This window comes from Cherax quadricarinatus, chromosome 56 (assembly GCF_038502225.1).
Source record: "Cherax quadricarinatus isolate ZL_2023a chromosome 56, ASM3850222v1, whole genome shotgun sequence".
NCBI lineage: Eukaryota > Metazoa > Arthropoda > Malacostraca > Decapoda > Parastacidae > Cherax > Cherax quadricarinatus.
The window spans coordinates 5,933,545-5,957,049 of record NC_091347.1 but is presented as its reverse complement, the minus strand read 5'-3'; the positions used below and the strand labels follow the sequence as shown (position 1 = coordinate 5,957,049).

General features: G+C 46.2%; 1 protein-coding gene across 2 annotated transcripts in view; it reads left to right on the top strand.

Moving 5' to 3' along the window:
* LOC128700629 (uncharacterized) overlaps positions 1–23,505 on the top strand; it is a 343,321-nt gene that overhangs the window by 205,968 nt on the left and 113,848 nt on the right. For both annotated transcript variants that reach the window (XM_070097051.1, XM_070097050.1), the window contains exon 5: positions 17,314–17,709. In XM_070097051.1, coding sequence (XP_069953152.1) covers positions 17,314–17,709 — 396 coding nt within the window. The remainder of the gene's footprint in view (positions 1–17,313; positions 17,710–23,505) is intronic.

Below are 23,505 nucleotides of genomic sequence, written 5' to 3'. Positions count from 1 at the left end.
GTGTACATTGGTATAGTTAACAATAAAGTACGCATCACTGATGTCAACTATCAGTTTTATTACTCAGTGTTCATGATGGTATGTTTACTTATACCACGAGTGTCGCTCCTCAAGAAACTCACCACTCGGGGGGTTGACACTCACCACTCGGGGGTTGAAACTCACCACTCGGGGGTTGAAACTCGCCGCTCGGGGGTTGAAACTCACCACTCGGGGGTTGAAACTCACCACTCGGGGGTTGAAACTCACCACTCGGGGGTTGAAACTCACCACTCGGGGGTTGAAACTCACCACTCGGGGGTTGAAACTCGCAACTCGGGGGTTGAAACTCACCACTCGGGGGTTGAAACTCGCCACTCGGGGGTTGAAACTCACCACTCGGGGGTTGAAACTCGCCACTCGGGGGTTGAAACTCGCCACTCGGGGGTTGAAACTCACCACTCGGGGGTTGAAACTCACCACTCGGGGGTTGAAACTCACCACTCGGGGGTTGAAACTCACCACTCGGGGGTTGAAACTCACCACTCGGGGGTTGAAACTCACCACTCACCACTCGGGGGTTGAAACTCACCACTCGGGGGTTGAAACTCGCCACTCGGGAGTTGAAACTCACCACTCGGGGGTTGAAACTCGCCACTCGGGAGTTGAAACTCACCACTCGGGTGTTGAAACTCGCCACTCGGGGGTTGAAACTCGCCACTCGGGAGTTGAAACTCACCACTCGGGGGTTGAAACTCGCCACTCGGGTGTTGAAACTCACCACTCGGGTGTTGAAGCTCACCACTCGGGGGTTGAAACTCACCACTCGGGTGTTGAAACTCACCACTCGGGGGTTGAAACTCACCACTCGGGGGTTGAAACTCACCACTCGGGGGTTGAATCTAGTGAAATCTTTTTTACACATATAACCCGCACATAGAAGAGAGGAGCTTACGACGATGTTTCGGTCCGACTTGGACCATTTACAACTAGCAACTTATTAATGATACAGGATTTACCAGAACGTTGTTGTTGCTGCTGGGGTCGAGTCTCAGCTCTTGGCCCCGCTTTAAGAACGTAAGGAGGAACACTGCCGCACACCTACTGGCCCATACTTGAGAAGTCCTCAAACCTAAATCCACAAACAAAAATAGGGTTACACTGTTATCATACCTACTCTTGTGACCGTGTACAGACTCTGCTTGCACCAGTTCTTCACCCAGATGGTTGCTCTTCATAGTCACCTTCAGACTGACATCACTATCATGTCTTTAACTTGCATCTGTGCCTTGTTTCCTGTTTTATCCGCTCTTCAAGGGGGGGGGGCTCCTTGTCGTGGTGAAGAGGCTCTTGGCCTGAGGAATTAGACCTGTTGGTCTCCTTCCTCAGACCGAACCTAATTACCCCCCAATCCCCCCTTCCCTATCCCATCCTCCCCATCCTCCCTTTTTCCTTTCCTCCTCCTCCTCCCCACCCCACCCTTTTGCCCTTCCTCTTTCTGGCCTTTGGGATTTTTCCCACAGGCACACTACTTCCTAGGTAAGGGGAAGGGTACCGGCGTCCATCCCATTCTGTTGAGGTTCTTGGCAGTGGTGTAGTTTGCCGTGGAATCTGGATAGCCTGGGAATGTCCCAGTCCCTTTCCGGTCTCCTGGGGGGTGGCTTGGGTGTCTTTCAGGCGACGGGTGTATCTCTGGAGGCATGTATCTCTGGAGGCTGTCTTTCGGATTCAGGGGGTGGTGGCCGAAGGAGGTATGCTTTGTGGTTGATATCCGACCGCTCGCTCTTTTGTCCACCGAGGTAGCTCAGCAGATGTGAGGTTGCTATCCCGGATTGTTGGTTTGCTGGCATGAAGGGTAGGGTATGGCATGGGTTCCATGCTGCATCTGTGCTACTTGAGGTGCTGAGGTCCTCTTGGGCACGGAGGGAGATTTCCGGCCTTTTCATTCCTCCTAGGAACTATTCCTCCCTGCTCCCCCCTTTTTTTTATTCTTTTTTTATTTTTATTTTCTTTTCTTTCTTATTTTTTCTTAAAAACAAAAAGAAAAGAAGTAACCTAACCATGGAGAACCCAGTCCATGAACCTACTACCCCCGGGCCCCTTCTTGATACCGCACCCCATTCTGACCCTGCCTTGTTTTTTGACCACTCTTCGGACACTCCTGTTGCCCCTGTACCTCTTGCTGGTGCTGTTTCCTCACCTGCTTCAGGTACTGGGGTTTTGACTGACTCCTTCGATATGTCTGACCACCACTCTCCTTTGACTCTGCTTCTGGCCTCTCCCTCTATGGTGCGGCAATTTTCGAATTGCCAGCCCGTTTCACGTCGGACCAACTCCAGTCCCACTCCCAAACGCCAACGACAAATGCCTGATGATGATACTTCACCACCACCTCGTTCTTCTCAGAAAAGATCAACACGTCAAGCACTCCCTTTCCATGCTCAGTTTCGGAATGCACAATGGACTAAATTCTTTACTTTACGACTGACTTCCTCTATTGCCTATCTTTCCAACCATAGTATTGGCAAAGCGCTCCTCTGCCATGTTGGTAGAGATATTTCCTTTCATGCTCTGAAGTGTGGTACACGCATCATCACTGTCCAGAATGCTACCCAAGCTCATGATCTTTCTCTTCTTTCACATATCAGTACTATTCCTGTCATTATCGAAAAACATAATTCCCTCAATACTTGTAGTGGTACTGTCATTTTGCCCCATACAGTAGTCCAGCAGAATTTCCAGACATGTGGCAATGACTTTCTCGAACAGCTGGATCTCCAAGATCTCCCAATCCTCAAGGTAGACACTTATGTCCTTCCTGCCCGCGGGCGGAGATGTTACCCTTGCAATGTGGCTCAATTAACTTTTGACAGCCGTGAACTCCCATCCTCTGTTTATGTAGCAGGACATCGGTTACAAGTTTGAAAGGTGATCCCTACACCGAAACAGTGTAGAAATTGCTGGCGATTTGGTCACCCAGCAAAATATTGCAGATCTACAGCCGAATGCCCAGTCTTTGGTGCCGATGACCATTCTAATACATCTTGCAGTCGACCTTCCTCTTGCCTTAATTGTCATGAGGCTCACCCTTTGTACTCTTGCCATTGCCAGGTCTACTTAAATGAGCGTCAAATTCATTGCCTCAAAGAGGCAGAAGGTCTCCCTTATGCTATGGCAGTTTCTCATCTCCACCTCCAAGGGAGACTACCCCATGTTTCTTATTCTCGTCTTTCAAAATGTCCCCCCACTTCTGGGGTTCCATCTTCTGCAGCCTCCTCTGTGGTTACCCCTCCCATAGTCACTCCTGTATTTAATTCTTTTGCTGTCCTGAGCTCAGATGTCCCTACTTCAACGCCTCAGTCTGTTCTGACATCTTCGAGTTCTCCCTCACAAGCCCCGGTATCGACAAGACCTCGTACGACACCTTCTACCAATCTCCCCTCTACTTCTCAGAAGTCCAAAAAATCCCCTTTGCTCAAATCTTCTTTGCCCCCTCCTTCCCTTCTTCTGCCTCCACATTTTACCTTTCCAGTCTGTACCTGGTTCTTCCCCTCTCACTGGCTCTATTACAAGTGTGGAGGTTCACCCTACTTCTAGTTCTGTGCCTTCCTCCCCTGTCCCCTCCCAAGTTTCTCCCTCTTCTGCCACCTCCCAGGTTTCTGCCTCTTCTGTCCCCTCCCACACTTCTTCAGTTCCCAACATGCTTTCGTCCCCCCCTACTTTAGTACAGTTCATTACTGTCCCAATCTTTACTCACCCTCCTCCTTCTATCTTCAATATTGTCTACCATACAATGTCTTTGAATTCAGAAACACTTGACACTATTTTAGAATATATTGCAGGGACTAAACCTTCAATGGACATGATCCACCTCCTGTTCCTTCTCTTCCCTCTCCTCCATCTCCACAACTCCATTCTTCGTAACGCTCCATTCCATCGCTGCTTGAATGTTTTCCGATGCCACCGCACGTAGACTTTTCTAACTCCTCTAGTCTGTAGGTGCCCTTACCTGCGGATTCCTGGTATTTTCCTCGTTGCCAATCATGGCCTATTTACAGTGGAATATCTGCGGCCTCAGGGGTAATCGGGGTGAGCTTCAGATGTTGCTTTCCCGGTTTTTTCCTGTTGGTGTTTGTTTACAAGAACCAAAATTACACAAAGCTGTTTTCCAATCCATCCAGGCTATAATTTATTGTATTCTTTGGATCCTTTGTCAGATGGGACCTTTAATGAAAGTGCCCTTCTTCTATGCAATGATATTCCGTACTGTCAACTATTTGTCCATACCTTGCTGCATTACACTGCAGCCCGTATCCACTTGAGTAAGTGGTTTATAATATGTTCTTTGTATCTTTCTCCTTCTCGGGCATTATCTATCCCAGATTTTGCCTTTCTTGTTTCACCCTTACTGCCACCACTTCTGTTACTTGGCGATTTTAATGCCCGCCATTTCCTCCGGGGGGGGGGGGGTCTCATTGTGACTCACGTGGCATGAAGTGGGAGGCTTTTCTCGCTTCTCACCCCCTCTGTTTTAAATACGGGTACCCCCACCCATTTTGATCCTCGTATTCATACTCTCTCTTGCATTGATCTCTCGGTCTGCTCTTCCTCCACTGCACTAGACTTCGCCTGGTCTGTTCTACCAGACTTACATGACAGCGATAACTTTTCAATCATTCTTACTTCTCCTTCATATTCACCACCTCTTCGTAGTCCTCACTGGCAATTTGATCAAGCAATTTGAGACCTTTACTCGCAACTAACTGCTTTTAGTGAGGTTCCTTCTTCATCCTCCATTGATGAACTTTTACACCTCTTCTCGACATCAGTTTTAACTGCAGCTTCTCATTCTATCCCCTAAACCTCAGGCAGGCATTCTCAGAAGTGTGTGCCATGGTGGTCTCCTGCCTGTGCTCGGGCAGTACGTTTGAAACGCACTGCGTGGGGCAGGTACCGGTACAGTAGAACCACAGAGAGACTTCTTGATTTTAAGCAGAAGTGAGTGGTTGCTCGTCGTGTCATCCGTGACGCTAAACGCACTTGCTGGCGAGATTATGTTTCCACCATCACCTCGGCTTCCTCTATGAGTGCAGTCTGGAAAAAAGTACGGAAACTGAGTGGTAAATACTCTCCTGACCCGGCTCCTGTTCTGCAGGTTGCCAGTGTTGATATAGCAAACCCTCTTGACGTTGCCATTGAAATTGGCAATCATCTGGTCCGTATTTCTTAGGGGCTCCATCTATGCCCCTCGTTTCTTTCCTCAAAGTCTGCCAGAGAGTTAGTACCCTTCAATGAGCGAAGAACCGTATAATGTGCCTTTTACACTTCAGGAACTGGAGGCGACACTCTCAACTTGCTGCTCATCGGCAGCTGGGCCTAACGACATTCTTATTCGGATGTTACAACATTTACATCAATCAGCCCTTGTAGTCCTCTTACACCTCTTCAATCTTGTTTGGTCACAAGGAGTTCTCCCCCAGCTGTGGAAATCTGCCGTTGTTTTCCCTTTCCGCAAACCGGGTACTACGGGACATGATGCCTCCCACTATCGTCCCATTGCTCTTACCAGTACAGTTTGCAAAGTGATGGAACGTCTGGTAAATCGACGTCTAATGTGGTATTTAGAGATGCACAACAGTCTCACCACTAGTCAACATGGCTTTTGTAAGGGCCGTTCTACCATAGACCCCTTACTACACTTGGATACGTATGTTCGTAATGCCTTGCGAATAACCACTCAGTTATTGCCGTATTTTTTGACCTTGAGAAGGTATATTATACAACTTGGAGGTATAATATTTTGGCCCAAGCACACTCCTTAGGCCTCCGAGGCAATCTACCATCCTTCCTTAAAAACTTTTTAACTGACAGACATTTCCATGTTCGGGTTAATAATGTGCTCTCCCTGGACTTTGTCCAAGTTGAGGGTGTCCCCCAGGGATGTGTTCTGAGCACAACACTTTTTCTTCTTGCTATAAATGATTTGGCCTCTAGTCTTCCATCCAATATTTGGTCATCACTCTCTGCTGATATTTCGCTATAGCTTGTGCAGGCGCTGACTGTCATCTCATTACAGTTTCTCTCCAGCATGCGGTCGACCGTGTTTCCATTTGGGCCACCACGCATGGGTTTAAATTTTCCAGTACCAAAACTCGCCCAATTACTTTCACTAGACGCTCTGTCATCTCCGATCATCCTTTGTACCTCTGTCTCACGTATCCCTGAACGTGACAGTCAGGTTTCTAGGCCTTCTCTTTGACCGTAGGTTATCCTGGAAACATCACATAGCCTCTCTGAAGGCAACTTGTCACAACCGGCTGAACCTTCTTAAAACCCTTGCTCATCTTTCATGGGGAGCTGGTCGTCGAACTCTCCTTCGCCTACATTCAGCCCTCATTTTATCGAAACTCGATTATGGTGATGAGATCTATTCAGTGGCCTCTCCTACTACTCTCTCTAGCCTTAACCCCATCCATCACTAGGGATTACGTTTATGCCTTGGTGCTTTTCGCTCTTACCCTGCTGAGAGCCTCTATGCAGAAGCGAATGTTCCATCCTTGTTTGATCGCAGTGATGCCCATTGTCCTTGCTACTATGTTCGCTCTCATGATCTCCGCAATCCTTCCATATATAGAATAGTCACCGATGTTAGTAGACATTATTTGTTCATCGCCCCTGTTTGCTCTGTCCCTTTTCTCTTCGCCAACATTCGCTCTTGTCTTCCCTTCAGTTACCGACTTTGTATGTTCATGTAGCATCTCACTTTTCCCTGCCCCCCTGGGAAGTTCCAGCTGTTCAAGTCTGTTCTTTCTCACTCCCTTGCACGAAAAACCAACTGCCTACAGTAGCTTCCCGCTCTCTTTTTCTTGCCCGCTTCCACTCTCATTCTCATGCCATCGCAGTGTACACAGATGGCGCTAAGTCTTCTGATGGTGTCGGATTCGCAGCAGTGTTTCCGGACAGTGTCGTGCGAGGACATTTACTATCCTCGGCTAGCATTTTTACAGATGAATTGTGTGTCATTCTTGTAGCACTTATCCATATTGCATCACTGCCTGTGTCATCAATTGTGGTTGTCTCAGACTTCCTTAGTGCTCTACAGGCTATACGAAAATTTGATACACCTCATCCCCTAGTTCTCTGTATCCAAGTTTGGCTATGCCGTATCTCTACCAAGCATAAAGATATTGTTTTTTGTTGGGCTCCTGGTCATGTTGACATACAGGGCAATGAACAGGCAGACACTGCTGCGCGGTCAGCAGTACATGACCTACCAATTTCATATAGAGGTGTTCCATTTACGGACTATTTTGCTGTAATAGCCACCCACCTTCACACCCGTTGGCAACAACGTTGGTCTAATCTACTTGGTAACAAACTTCTTTTTATTAAATCGAGTATAGGTTACTGGCCATCTTCTTGTCATCCGTGTCGAGGTTGGGAGACTACTCTCTCCCGTCTTCGCATTGGCCACACTCGTCTTACTCATGGGTATCTCATGGAGAGGCACCCTGTTCCTCTCTGTGAGAAGTGTCAGGTTCCAGTATCGATTAGCCACATTCTGTTAGACTGCCCACTCTATCAACGAGCACGCAGAATTTACCTCCAGTGTCGTCTCCGCTCTACTACTCTCTCTTTACCTTCCCTTCTTGCTGATGGACCCTCCTTTAATCCTGACACTCTCATTGACTTCTTGACAACAACCGACTTACTCCACAAATTCTGATGATGATACCTTTCGCACTCCCCTCAGCCCTTTCTACCTCATTCTTGCTATCCTCTACCCCTGCACTATCCACTGCCCCGCTGTTCTCCGTAACCTACTAATCATCTCTCCCCCTTTTGCCACCTGATAACCCCGCTTCCTTCCTGCCCTGCAATGCTGTTTAGCCCTTGTGGTTTAGCGCTTCTTTTTTATTATAATAATAATAATAATCCTGTCTTGTCCTTCTAAGATTGTCTCTGGCTGCCCTGCCTTGTCCTTCAAGTTTCCTTTGTGTCTTAATTCTGTTCTCTCGGGTTCTTCCTTTTCTTGTCTGTCTTGGTAGTAATTCCTCTTAGTTCAGAGACTTGTAGTTTCTGTTCGTTTTTAGTGTTTTCGGATATTTTCTGAGGTGAGGCTCCTCGCTGGTGCTGTAAAGTCTAGTGGCAGGTCAGACGTATGTTGTATATGATGTGCTGAAGGACTGTTGTTGAGATATGACTATTGTTCATTTGTCTGGCTTACATAGGCTGGATCGGTTATTACGCTGATGTATGCCACCAGTAATGCGCTTGGTGTGATGATTATCTCTTATCTTTTTTTTTTTCTTTTCTGAAGTTTGTAGCCTTTGTCTTATTTAGTCTGTAGTTTGTCACCTGGCTTTTTCTCGCCCTTCCCGATTTCCATATCTTTACATTTGTTGGATTTGAAGTCTGACAACAAGCCATCTGACCACTCCTGCAATGTACCCAGGCCCTCTTGTAGCCTTCCCATGTCTTCCCCGGTACTTACTCTCCTCGTTGGCTTTGCGTCATCCACACGAGGATGTGTAGAGATATTTCAACAATCATGTTGTTTACGTATATCAGAAACAGTAGCGGCAGTAGTTGGGAAGCTTGTGGTTCACCACTCTTCATGCTTATCCAGCCTCACACCTCTTCTCGGACCATCACTTTCTTTATCCCGTTCATACATTCCTTAATCCAGCAAAGTATGTTTATCTTTATGCCTGCTGCTCGTCCAGTTTGTGTTCTAGTTTCTATAATTATAGGGAAAGATGCCAGATTCTTTGTTGTAGTCCACTAATATACATTTCAGCTGTCCATCTGTGTCTTGGTTTGTGAGACGGTATTTGACTTGTCAAACCCATACGGGCTCTTTTTCAGGATCGGTGACTCTACTTATTCCGTGACTCCTTATTGTCTTCTTCATTACCTTAGCTACTATGTACATTAACCATAGCAGCCTGTAGTTGAATGCCGCCTCTCTCATCCCTTGTATATTGGAGCATTCGTCGTTTTTCAGCTTTTTGTACTATGTCGGATATGTCCCGTCTCCATCAACTGCTTAAAGATATTCGCTTGCAGTCCACAAAGCCTTTGCTTCCCTCTCAGGCCCCTAGGAGACACCTTATCAGCTTTCATTACTTGTGACCTGTCTAAATCACTAACAGTTTCTTCATTTTTTGTTGTGGCACTGTCACGTCTCCAGTTCTCTCAGTTCTCTCCTGTTCTAAGTTATCACTCATGTTTCCTCAGTATTTCTCTCCCTGCAACACTTGTTTAGTTCCTAACACATCTTTCTCTTGTTACTTTTATCACTCCTTCCTTAAGTACTATCACTTGTTCTCTTTCCCTCCGTCGTCTGTTGTCTCTGAGACTATATAAAATAGTGTTGACTTCACTTGTACTGCTGTATCATTCTCATGTGTGTGTGTGTGTGTGTGTGTGTGTGTGTGTGTGTGTGTATATATATATATATATATATATATATATATATATATATATATATATATAAAGCAGTTTTGACAATAATATGAATATTTCCTTTGGTTTATATAAATTAGATCCATTTATAATTAATAGAATTTGGGTAGAATTTAATAATACACTGGACAAATAAATAGCTTGGGGGTGAGTTTCGCAAAGGACCTGTCCAAGTTGGCTCGCCGCGCGTCACGTGTTTAACCGTTGTGGGATCTGATAGTGAGGTGCTGGCCGACCCCTTATATAGCTTCCTTGGATGCTTCACTTTCATAGTTCCTTGATAATGTGAGTAGTCACGAAAGCGCTTGGAATTTCTCTAGTCTTTCAGAGTGGTTGTTTTGCATATATATATATATATATATATATATATATATATATATATATATATATATATATATATATATATTATATAATTTTGGTTCTTCTCGTTTCTCCACTCACTCATTTTGTATAGTCTCCTCCCTCTCCTTTCTGCACATTTTCATCCTCTAGTGCTCCTTATCTCAGCTACTCTTCAACTGTAACTGAACCATGGACTCTCATCGTCTCCTCGTGGTTATGAACTTCTCTGCCTCTTGCCACATTCCACTGTGTACTTAACGAGTTGTGTGTGCGCGAGTGTTCACCAATTTGTACTTACCTGTTTGCCGTTACTGGGGTCGATTCAGAGCTCCTGCCCCGCCTCTTCTCAAGCTTCTAATGGGTTTCCCGCTTTCCGGGCTGCATGAACCCTATTATACCTGTTCTTAAAACTGTGTAGATCCTGCCTCTTCCACTTCGCTGCTTAGGTCGCTCCACTTCCTGACAATTCTTAGGCTAAAGAAGTATTTCCTAACATCCCTGTGACTTCTGCGTTATATAACTTCCAGCTGTGACCTCGTTTACCTGACACCCGCCTATCCAACAGACTTTTTCCTGTCCACCCTGTCAATCCCTTTCAGTATTTTGTACGCCATAACCATATCGCCTCGGGTCCTTCTGTCACGTAATGTCATCAGGTTTAGCTCCTTTAGCCTTTCTTCATAATTCATACATCTGAGCTCTTGAACTAGTCTCACTGCAAATCTTTGCAATTTTTCTAATGTCTTAATATGCTTTATCAAACGTGGGTTCCATATTGGTGCTTCATACTCGAAGATGGACTTGACAAATGTAAATGGCTCCTTGTTGAGGTTCTTGAAAGCTACATGCTTTTATTTGCCAGTCTGGCATTTGCTGTTGCGGTTATTCAGCTAATGTTCTTCAGGTGATACGTTCGGAACTATGCTCACCCCGAGTTCTTTCTTCGCGGAAGTTTGTAGCTTCTGTGTCGGAAGCCTGTGCTCCAGTATTGGGCCCCTACTTAAACAAGATGGGTCCTACACAGATGACAACAAGGAAATGAGTGAGCTACTCAAGTCCCAATATGACTCAGTTTTTAGCAACCCGCTAACCAGACTGAGAGTCGAAGATCAAAATGAATTTTTTATGAGAGAGCCACAAAATTTGATTAACACAAGCCTATCCGATGTTATCCTGACGCCAAATGACTTCGAACAGGCGATAAATGACATGCCCATGCGCTCTGCCCCAGGGCCAGACTCATGGAACTCTGTGTTCATCAAGAACTGCAAGAAGCCCCTATCACGAGCCTTTTCCATCCTATGGAGAGGGAGCATGGACACGGGGGTCGTCCCACAGTTACTAAAAACAACAGACATAGCCCCACTCCACAAAGGGGGCAGTAAAGCAACAGCAAAGAACTACAGACCAATAGCACTAACATCCCATATCATAAAAATCTTTGAAAGGGTCCTAAGAAGCAAGATCACCACGCATCTAGAAACCCATCAGTTACACAACCCAGGGCAACATGGGTTTAGAACAGGTCGCTCCTGTCTGTCTCAACTATTGGACCACTACGACAAGGTCCTAAATGCACTAGAAGACAAAAAGAATGCAGATGTAATATATACAGACTTTGCAAAAGCCTTCGACAAGTGTGACCATGGCGTAATAGCGCACAAAATGCGTGCTAAAGGAATAACAGGAAAAGTCGGTCGATGGATCTATAATTTCCTCACTAACAGAACACAGAGAGTAGTCGTCAACAGAGTAAAGTCCGAGGCAGCTACGGTGAAAAGCTCTGTTCCACAAGGCACAGTACTCGCTCCCATCTTGTTCCTCATCCTTATATCCGACATAGACAAGGATGTCAGCCACAGCACCGTGTCTTCCTTTGCAGATGACACCCGAATCTGCATGACAGTGTCTTCCATTGCAGACACTGCAAAGCTCCAGGCAGACATCAACCAAATCTTTCAGTGGGCTGCAGAAAACAATATGAAGTTCAACGATGAGAAATTTCAATTACTCAGATATGGTAAACATGAGGAAATTAAATCTTCATCAGAGTACAAAACAAATTCTGGCCACAAAATAGAGCGAAACACCAACGTCAAAGACCTGGGAGTGATCATGTCGGAGGATCTCACCTTCAAGGACCATAACACTGTATCAATCGCATCTGCTAGAAAAATGACAGGATGGATAATGAGAACCTTCAAAACTAGGGAGGCCAAGCCCATGATGACACTCTTCAGGTCACTTGTTCTATCTAGGCTGGAATATTGCTGCACACTAACAGCACCTTTCAAGGCAGGTGAAATTGCCGACCTAGAAAATGTACAGAGAACTTTCACGGCGCGCATAACGGAGATAAAACACCTCAATTATTGGGAGCGCTTGAGGTTCCTAAACCTGTATTCCCTGGAACGCAGGAAGGAGAGATACATGATTATATACACCTGGAAAATCCTAGAGGGACTAGTACCGAACTTGCACACGAAAATCACCCACTACGAAAGCAAAAGACTTGGCAGACGATGCACCATCCCCCCAATGAAAAGCAGGGGTGTCACTAGCACGTTAAGAGACCATACAATAAGTGTCAGGGGCCCGAGACTGTTCAACTGCCTCCCAGCACACATAAGGGGGATTACCAACAGACCCCTGGCAGTCTTCAAGCTGGCACTGGACAAGCACCTAAAGTCAGTTCCGGATCAGCCGGGCTGTGGCTCGTATGTTGGTTTGCGTGCAGCCAGCAGCAACAGCCTGGTTGATCAGGCTCTGATCCACCAGGAGGCCTGGTCTCGGACCGGGCCGCGGGGGCGTTGACCCCCGGAACTCTCTCCAGGTAAACTCCAGGTCCAGGTCCTTCCCCAATTTTCATAACTTTGCATTTACTGGGATTAAATTTTTGTAGCCTCGTGTCAGCCCAGTGCTCATCCATTTGTAGTCTTTCCTAGGCTGCTCCTGTCTGTATTCTTTTCATTAGTTTCACATCTACGAATAGGGGCACCTCTGTCTCTCTTCTGTCATATCGTGTACATACACAAGAAAAAGTACTGGTCGAAGTACGGACTTGTGAAGCCCCACTTGTCACATTTGCCTATTCTGACACTTCCTCTTAGACATTAACTTATTTCTTTCCTGTGAAGTATTTCTTGCCTTCCCTGTTATTGCTGCCTGCTCCATCGAGCTTTTGTTCCAATCTCTTGTGTAGTACTGTATACAACGTTTTCCTACAGACCAAAAATATGTACTCTACCCATCCTTCTCTCTGTCCTGCCTAACTTTCCATACTTTATCATTGAGTTACAGAAGATTGGTAAGACAGGATTTACCATCTCTAAGATCGTGCTGCTGCTGCTGCTTGTTTATGAATCCACTACTCCTGATAATATTATCCATAACCTTACATATTGTGTATGTGTGTGTACTCGCCTATTTGTGGTTGTAAGGGTCGTGTGTGTATGTAATTATTTGTTTGTAATTGCCTCTTTTAAACTTGCTAGGATGAAGCTGTACGTTGTGGTTCCTCTCGTTGTTTTGAACGAGTATTGTGATTTATGTAATGTTAACTTGTGAGTCCATGTATAGTTCAACGTCACCTAACTCTCAATTTCTTTAATACACTTTCCCTGTTTAATTGTATTCTGACTTCTGTATAGCTCAGGTGGATGTTGATCCTTCATCTGTGTCTCCTGGTGCTGGACCCTGCCATGTCCTCCTAACCTTTGCTCGCCTTTAAATAATTTGTATATTATAATTGTATCTCCTCTTGATGTATGGTCTTCCCTGATGTGAGTTACGTACAAGTATTCCTCTGCATATATATCTCGCAGTTCATTTTATGTTTGGCTGGGTGTGGGTTGTACACTGGTGCTGTGTACTCCAGACCCCTTCTTACAATTGTCGTTTGAAGTAATTGGAAAGATTTGTGAAGGTCATTAGGTTTGGTAGTCTGGTATATGTTATCTATGTGTGGTTGATATGAGAGGCTGGGCATGATGCCCACTCTCAGCCTACGCTTCCATACCTTCCTGGGTTGATGAGGTTTCAAGCCTATCAACTACACGAGGATCATTGAGGCTGCATGTTACCTGTTGACAATTACTCAAGAATATTTTAATCCCTGAAGTATGGATTAAACTCTTAGTGTATATACACTGAGAAGCACACTTCTCAGTGTATATACACTGGGAAGCACACTTCGCAGTGTATATACACTGAGAAGCACACTTCTCAGTGTATATACACTGAGAAGCACACTTCTCAGTGTATATACACTGAGAGACACACCTTTCAGTATATACACTGAGAAGCACACTTCTCAGTGTATATACACTGAGACACCTTTCAGTGTATATACACTGAGAAACACACCTTTCAGTGTATATACACTGAGAAACACACCTTTCAGTGTATATACACTGAGAAACACACCTTTCAGTGTATATACACTGAGAAACACACCTTTCAGTGTATATACACTGAGAAACACACCTTTCAGTGTATATACACTGAGAAACACACCTTTCAGTGTATATACACTGAGAAACACACCTTTCAGTGTATATACACTGAGAAACACACCTTTCAGTGTATATACACTGAGAAACACACCTTTCAGTGTATATACACTGAGAAACACACCTTTCAGTGTATATACACTGAGAGACACCTTTCAGTGTATATACACTGAGAGACACACCTCTCAGTGTATATACACTGAGAGACACCTTTCAGTGTATATACACTGAGAGACACACCTTTCAGTGTATATACACTGAGAGACACACCTTTCAGTGTATATACACTGAGAGACACACCTCTCAGTGTATATACACTGAGAGACACACCTTTCAGTGTATATACACTGAGAGACACACACCTTTCAGTGTATATACACTGAGAAGCACACTTCTCAGTGTATATACACTGAGAAGCACACTTCTCAGTGTATATACACTGAGAGACACCTCTCAGTGTAAATATTTTCTCCTGAAAAGAGAGGTGCACTTAAAGCTTTTACGGGGACAACGTTTCGCTCAGTGTAGAACTTTATTAAGTTTAGCTTCGGCCATAAGAGATATATAGTATAATGAAGCTTGTCTCCAAACCTGGTGGCAGGGGTGTGAACATACATGCATAGATAAACCTGTGTGTGTGTGTGTATATATATATATATATATATATATATATATATATATATATATATATATATATATATATATATATATATACACATATATACATAGGGAGGTACCACCTCTAGAACTGTCCTGGGGACCCTCATCCTCACTCAGAGAAAAGAATAAACTTGCTTCAGGGAAAACTCAAGGTTCTCCCTCAAGCTGTTTGAGAATTTTCTCCTACCAACCCCTATATTTAATATACATTTTATTTGAAGACAAAATACAATGACAAAACATTCATAAAAATACAATAGAAAGTAAAACAACCTAGATAACAACTCAGAATTACATCTCGAATACTTCGTCCAGCTCCCCGGCGGTGGGCCGCGTGCCCACAATGCTGCAGGCATTTCCTGTCTGGATCGTGACACTGAGTCTCCGAAAGAGGAAGCTGGTCGCCCTGTGATCCTTGTTTCTATGATGAGCTTTTCATCCAGCTCTTTGAGGAAATTTAGAGCACACTTGCCCCATGTTCCAAGGGTCTCCGACCCTAATGAGATGAAGTAATAGCAGGGGGAAGGTCTTCATATTTGAGGATTTTCTGGGCCTCTTTATGGCTGGCAGCTCCACCCGCTTCAGCTACGGAGTATGGCAGGTAGTAGGTGTCTGCCAATGTGGTGGCACAGGTGTAGTCCCAGGCAATCTGCTTTCCATCCTTCCAGGGTAGCATAGTGGTTCCATCAGGACACTTTTGACTTCCATCAGACCTCTGCACTTGGGGTTCCCGTTCAGATGGGCAACGGGCTGTGGCGAGGCTTCTGTTTATGATGTCGTTGACCTCCTCATGTCTGGCATACTTCCCTTCTGCTGTGTGACACACGAGACCATGAAGTCCGAATTGATCAGCTGTCCCCCTGATGGGGGGATGGGGCGGCTAGGCGAAGAGCAACACCAATCCGAATGGCCTGTGGGTCGAGTCGAGTGCCCAGGGAGGAATTGGGAACAGCTAGAAGGAAATCTGAGTGTGGTGCCTTCACCGCCAGGAGACGAGCTTTGTCCTTTCCTGAAGCGTTGGAGAGCGTTGTGTTGGCGATTTTTTCCCTGATCGGTTTGTCCCAGTGGGACTGTTTGTGCTCTTTGGGAGGAGCTGGTCTATTGGAGGAGTCTGCAAGGGTGTCCCACCGCATCGCTGCTTCAGTAAACCTGGGGTCTTGAGCTCCTACCACGTCTCTCAAGCGTTCGGGGACAATCTTCTTGACTAGTGCACTGGAAGCCAAACACGAAGACAAAAAAGCACGTAAAGGAACATACGTTGCTTTGCGCACCCCTATACCTCCCAGTCGCACTAGGAGGGTTGCCTGATGCCATTGCTGATCCTCTAGTGACAGGTTCAGGGCCTTCTTAAAGGTTGATCTCAGGTGTGCGTCTTATTCGTCGAGTGTTGGGTTGTCAAAAGAGGGTGCATAAATTTTACTTACAATATACATACAATAATCCACATATATGTACACACGCAAATATGCAGAAAAAGTATATACATACAAGCAAACATATGCAAATACATAAACATATTCATGCATACATTCAAGAAATAAATACATGTAGACATTTTCTCACATATACATACGCAAAAATGCATACAGTGTAGATGCAGTCATACATCTGCACACCCACTCATATTTATGCACACGAATATATATATATATATATATATATATATATATATATATATATATATATATATATATATATATATATATATATATATATATATATATATATATATATGCCCATGTACACATACAAATGCACATGTACTTATACACACACATATGTAAGTATACATCAACACACACATACAAAAATATCTGTTAATACACAAATATACACTTCATACATGCACAAACATACATGTACATATATGTACATTATATGAAAGTACACATACACACAAATTTATACGCATAAAAATTCACGTATACACATTTTTATATTTTGCTGCGTTCCAGTTTTATGACCACTCTGCACTATTCATTTTCCATGCATTGAGGTAGAGAAGGCAGGGCTTGTGGAATACGGGGATACCTTTCTCCGACATTCATGTAGTTTACTCTGTGCTAACCTTGTACGTGCGTGTGTGATGTGTGCGTATGCATCTATATGTGATTGCAGTTCCTGGCCCTGCCTCTTCACTGGTCGCTACTAGGTCCACTTTCCATGCTCCATGAACTTTATTGTATTTGTTCTTAAATCTATGTATGGAACCTGCCTCCACTCCATCACTCTCCAGATTGTTCCACTTCTTGAGAACTCTGTGGCTGAAGAAATACTTCCTAACATCCCTGTGACTCATCTGTGTGTGTGTGTGTGTGTGTTTGTTTTATTTATCAATGTCTTTCTTTCCCAGGACGCCCGAGGCCTACAGTACTCTGGTTCCAGAACACGCACCTTCTGGATAGCCACATGGAGTCTGAGGTTTCGGAAAACTCCGTTGAAACCTTCAGTAGGGTTGGAATGACGACCCTTTCCCCGGTACCCCCGACACCACCAGTCTACCGTGAAGGACCCTTCAATGTTCTCACTCTGGCGACCACCACAGCCCTGGCGACACTCGGCAAGAAGAGGTTCAATACGCTCACTTTAGCCAGGCCTACGGAAGCGCCAGCCTTCGGAGGAGAGCCATACAACACGCTGACTCTGGGGCCTCTGAGCAGGAAACACCTCAAGATGCTACTCACCTGTGAAGCGTCCAATAACAACATCACCTTGCCCATCTCCATCGCTGTCACCCTTGACATGAACTGTAAGTCCCCCGTGACACGTACAAGTCTTTACTGATGGTGTGCAAGGTAGTCTGTGATTAACCTTGTTTTGTGCTTATTCTCACTGAGCTGTGACTCCTGGGGCTCAGCTCTACTACTTTTTGTTGAGGCAACACCTGTAGCTTGTTAAAGTTATCTTGTGGTATCTGAAGTTTCTCATGAATTTTTGTCTTATAATCTTAGTTCTCACTTATCTTTGTAATATCTTACATTTCTTATGTATCCTTGTCTTGTAGTACCTTAGTTTTCATGTATCCTTGTAGTATCATACATTTCTTATTGTATCCTTGTTTTGTAATATATCTTACAGTTGTCATGTATACTTAGAGTATATTTCTCTTCGTGGTCACAGACCGGGCCGCGGGGGCGTTAACCCCTGGAACCCTCTCCAGGTATTCTCATGTATCCTTGTTTGCTTCGTCAGTTTTGTTTTATCTCCAAACATTAATATGTTTGTGGTGACAGGTGGCATCACAAATATGTACTTTCGTATATGATGAACAAAGCCAGATATAAGGCAGACATATCAACTATAGTGATTCGAAATGGGTAGTCGATATAATGTGAATGAGACTTGAGAAGGTTTTGGTGGCTAGTGCATTCCACAGACGAGGTAATTATTCCAGGCAGCCCATGCTTCCCAGAAAGTGTCGGCTACCTAAGCGCTTCTGCTTGACCAAACCAGCTAGAGTTGTCAACAAAATCTTTTCAGAAAGTGTCAGCTAGGACATCATTCCTGCATGACCACGCCAGGTATGGTCGTCAACCAGCCCTTCCCAAAAAGTGTCCATGCTTCCCAGAAAGTGTCGGCTACCTCAGCACTCCTGCTTGACCACACAAGCTAGGGTCGTCAACAACCCTTCCTAGAAACTGTCAACTAGCTCAACACTACTCCAGCTTGACCACACCAGCTAGGGTCGTCAACCAACCACTGGGTGACTCTGGCCCACAATGCTGTCAGCTGGCTGAGATGACTTTCTGGATCATGGATTAGTGTAGTAAATACAAAGCAAAGTACATCACTACAAAGAACAAAGGTTGGCAGCAGTGCAAGTTGCATCCAGTTGATGCACTCGGTGCAGCCACGTGTTCATATGCATTACCAATAGTATAGGTAGAACTGGGTAGAACATACCTCCACCTACCTGGAGTTTACCTGGAGAGAGTTCCGGGGGTCAACGCCCCCGCGGCCCGGTCTGTGGCCAGGCCTCCTTAGGTCAGTGTCCCAGGATGCGACCCACACCAGTCGACTAACACCCAGGTACCCATTTTACTGATGGGGAACATAGACAACAGGTGGAAAGAAACACGTCCAATGTTTCTACTCTGGCTGGGAATCGAACCCAGGCCCTCACCGTGTGAAGCGAGAGCGTTAACCACCAGGCCACCAGCTGGGTACTGTTCCTAAGTGTGACTCTTCTATGTATAAATACGCATTAGTATGTGAGTGAAGCAGGTCCATACTGGTGTTAGTGACCTCTGGTGAGTGAGTAGGTCACGACTGGTGTTAGTGACCTCTGATGAGCGAGGCAGGTCACGACTGGTGTTAGTGACCTCTGGTGGGTGAAGCAGGTCACAACTGGTGTTAGTGACCTGGTGAGTGAGGCAGGTGAAGACTGGTGTTAGTGACCTCAGATGGGTGAAGCAGGTCAAGACTGGTGTTAGTGTGACCTCTGGTGAGTGAGGCAGGTCATAACTGGTATTAGTGACCTCTGGTGAGTAAGGTCAAGAATGGTGTTAGTGACCTTTGGTAAGACAGGTCAAATCTGATGTTAGTGACCTGTGGTAAGACAGGTCAAGACGTGTTAGTGACCTGTGGTGAGTAAGGCAGGTCAAGATTGGTGTTAGTGACCTGTGATGATTAAGACAGGTCGAGACTGGTGTTAGTGACCTGTGGTGATTAAGACAGGTCAAGACGAGGAAAGATGATATTCTCAGTTCTTACACCAAGGTATACTTGGTGTCACTGGCGGCACCTCACTAAGATGTCGTTCTCATGAGACTTAGCCAACACTGATGCAAGGAACCCTTCAAAAGTGAAGGGCTCTTGATCCAAAGAATTGGAGCTGCCCTCCCTTGGTTGATATCTGATTTTCCGTTATCCCCCAGGCGGTGTATGACCCTGGGGGGTGTATGACCCTGGGGGGTGTATGACCCTGGGGGGTGTATGACCAAGGGGGGTGTATGACCCTGGGGGTGTATGACCAAGGGGGGTGTATGACCAAGGGGGGTGTATGACCCTGGGGGGTGTATGACCCTGGGGAGTGTATGACCCTGGGGGTGTATGACCCTGGGGGGAGTCATATAAGAATAATATCTGGTGTTCCTCTGAGTGTTCTTATTTATTGCTCGGTAATTATGTTATGTGTTGCCAGTATACTGTAACTTTATTAATATTAAGCGAATAAATGGTTAATAGTTGTTATAATAACCAGTGTTGGTGACTCGAGTGATGCTTATTACAGCCTCGTGTACCAGGCTTATACCCTACCCTGCCCTGCCCTGCCCTGCCCTACCCTGCCCTACCCTACCCTGCCCTACCCTACCCTGCCCTGCCCTGCCCTGCCCTACCCTGCCCTACCCTACCCTGCCCTGCCCTACCCTGCCATACCCTGCCGTACCCTGCCCTACCTTACCCTACCCTACCCTACCCTACACTACCACTCTACCCTACCCTACCCTGCCCTACCCGACCCTGCCCTGCCCTGCCCTGCCCTACCCTACCCTGCCCTGCCCTACCCTACCCTCCCCTACCCTACCCTACCCTACTCTACCCTCCCCTACCCTGCCCTGCCCTACCCTACCTTACCCTACCCTACCTTACCCTGCCCTACCCTACCTTACCCTGCCCTACTTTACCCTGCCATACCCTCCCCTACCCTACCCTGCCCTACCCTGCCCTACCCTGCCTTACCCTGCTCTACCCTGCCCTACCCTGCCCTACCCTGCCCTACCATGCCCTACTCTACCCTACCCTACCCTACCCTGCCCTACCATACCCTTCCCTACCATACCCTGCCCTGCCCTGCCCTACCCTACCCTACCCTACTCTACCCTACCCTCCCCTACTATACCCAACCCTACCCTACCCTGCCCTACCTTACCCTACCCTACCTTACCCTGCCCTACCCTACCTTACCCTGCCCTGCCCTACCTTACCCTGCCCTGCCCTACCCTGCTCTACCCTACCCTACACTACCCTACTCTACCCTATTCTACCCTACTCTACCCTGCTCTACCCTACCCTACCCTGCTCTACCCTACCCTACCCTACTCTACCCTACCCTTCCCTACGCTGCCCTGCCCTACCCTGCTCTACCCTGCCCTGCCCTACCCTGCCCTGCCCTACCCTGCCCTACCCTGCCCTGCCCTACCCTACCATACTCGACCCTACCCTACTCTACCCTACCATACTCTGCCCTACCCTACCCTACCATACCCTACCCTACCCTGCCCTACCCTGCCCTCCCCTACCCTACCCTACCCTACCCTACACTACCCTTCTCTACCCTACTCTACCCTACTCTACCCTACCCTACCCTACCCTCCCCTCCCCTACCCTACCCTGCCCTTCCCTACCCTACCCTCCCCTCCCCTACCCTACCCTACTCTACCCTACCCTACTCTACCCTACCCTACTCTACCCTACTCTACCCTACTCTACCCTACTCTACTCTACCCTACTCTACCCTACTCTACCCTACTCTACCCTACTCTACCCTACTCTACCCTACTCTACCCTACCCTACCCTGCTCTACCCTACTCTACCCTACTCTACCCTACTCTACCCTACTCTACCCTACTCTACCCTACTCTACCCTACTCTACCCTACTCTACCCTACCCTACCCTACCCTCCCCTACCCTACCCTACCCTACCATACCCAACCCTACCCTATCTCTTGTTCTGAACGTTCTCAATATCCATCCTATCATTTTCTTTGCACTTGTGATCGTGGCACTGTTGTGATTATTGAAAGTGAGATCCTCAGACATTACTACTCCCAGGTCCCTTACATTATTTTTCCGCTCTATTGTATGACCAGAGTTTGTAGTGTACTCTGTTCTAGTTATTGTCACTCCAATTCATGGTTTTTGTGTATGTTGATGTATGGAAATAGACTGTTAGGTTGGTACCATAAAGCGCCATTAATTCGAGTTGGAGAACTGTAATAGACTTCAATGGCGCTACTCTGGCCATTGAAGAGACTAATACGTTTCCCCCGGTCTGGCTAAAATATGACGCAGCACCGTACGTTACTGTGGATAAGTCACAGAATACATTCATTGTGTAGGTCTTATCTTCCTGGCCTACCCACCTGCGAAACTTACTCTGGTAGAGTTGGTTGAATTCTACGACAGTGTCGCTCCAAGCCGACACATTTCTTAGAGCTAGCTCTCGTCCCATGCTTGCTTCAGTTTCCACACTCGCTGGATAAGTATTCTACCCTTTATAGTGACGGGGGTAAGCAGTCGTAGGAGACCAAATCATTAATATACCATAAAAGCCCGAGCATATTACTACTGCCATGAACGTCAGCATCAGGAAAATCTAATTTTATGATTTCTTTTAACGCGGCTGAATTCGTATTCGAGCCTCTGAGTGGCATGTTGGCACTGATGATTCCCTTGTTTGCCCCTACATGAAGGACCCAACGATGTGACCACCTGCTGTGGTCAACAGAAAAGCGTCATTTATGGTTACTATTCCATGCGCAAAACTATTGCAAGTCACTACCAGTGATCAGATCAATAGGGACTACACAATGACTGGAACTCAGGACCAGCTAGTTCTACATTAGCCTTCCTCAGAGCAACAATGGTGTCTTGCAACCCTTTCATTGGCACGGTAGGACAATTGATCCGCCACTACAGCATGAATCATCGAGTGTAAGTCCCCAAGACAAATAGTGAATCTCGACCGGTGGTATGACAGCTTTTCAGGAGTGTGGAAGAATCCAGCAATATCAGGTTGCATCGTGCAGTGAGGTGCGTCGCTTAGTTGAATCAACGTGCCTCTATTTATAAAAGATCTCTGAGCGCCTTGATCGAAGAGCGTAATAGCCATGATTTGTGTTGCCTATTTAGTAACTTGAGATACAGGGGGGACAGCTAGTGCAGATAACACCTGTCTCAACGTGCTTTCTCTTTTTTTTATGGCGTAGAGCATAGAGCTCTGAGCGGCCCCATATTTTGCAGTCACTGAGACGAGAGCTTTACCCTGTCTACTTACGTTTCCTATGGGGGTCTGAAAACTAGGGTATAAAGTGGTGTTATAATAATCTCGGCATGTAAAAGACTTCAGATATTTAGTGTTATAAACACCTTCAGAATGTTTGCCAAGGCATTTGGGACAGAGTTTGATCTGCTGTGTTCGCTGTCTGCTAGCGGCTGTCATCTTGTACTCTATCTTGGAATGGCTACTGTCGTCTTGTGCTCTCTGCAAGTGGCTACTGTCGTCTTGTGCTCTCTGCGAGTGGCTACTGTCGTCTTGTGCTCTCTGCGAGTGGCTACTGTCGTCTTGTGCTCTCTGCGAGTGGCTACTGTCGTCTTGTGCTCTCTGCGAGTGGCTACTGTCGTCTTGTGCTCTCTGCGAGTGGCTACTGTCGTCTTGTGCTCTCTGCGAGTGGCTACTGTCGTCTTGTGCTCTCTGCGAGTGGCTACTGTCGCCTTGTGCTCTCTGCGAGTGGCTACTGTCGCCTTGTGCTCTTTGCGAGTGGCTTCTGTCGTCTTGTGCTCTCTGCGAGTGGCTACTGTCGCCTTGTGCTCTCTGCGAG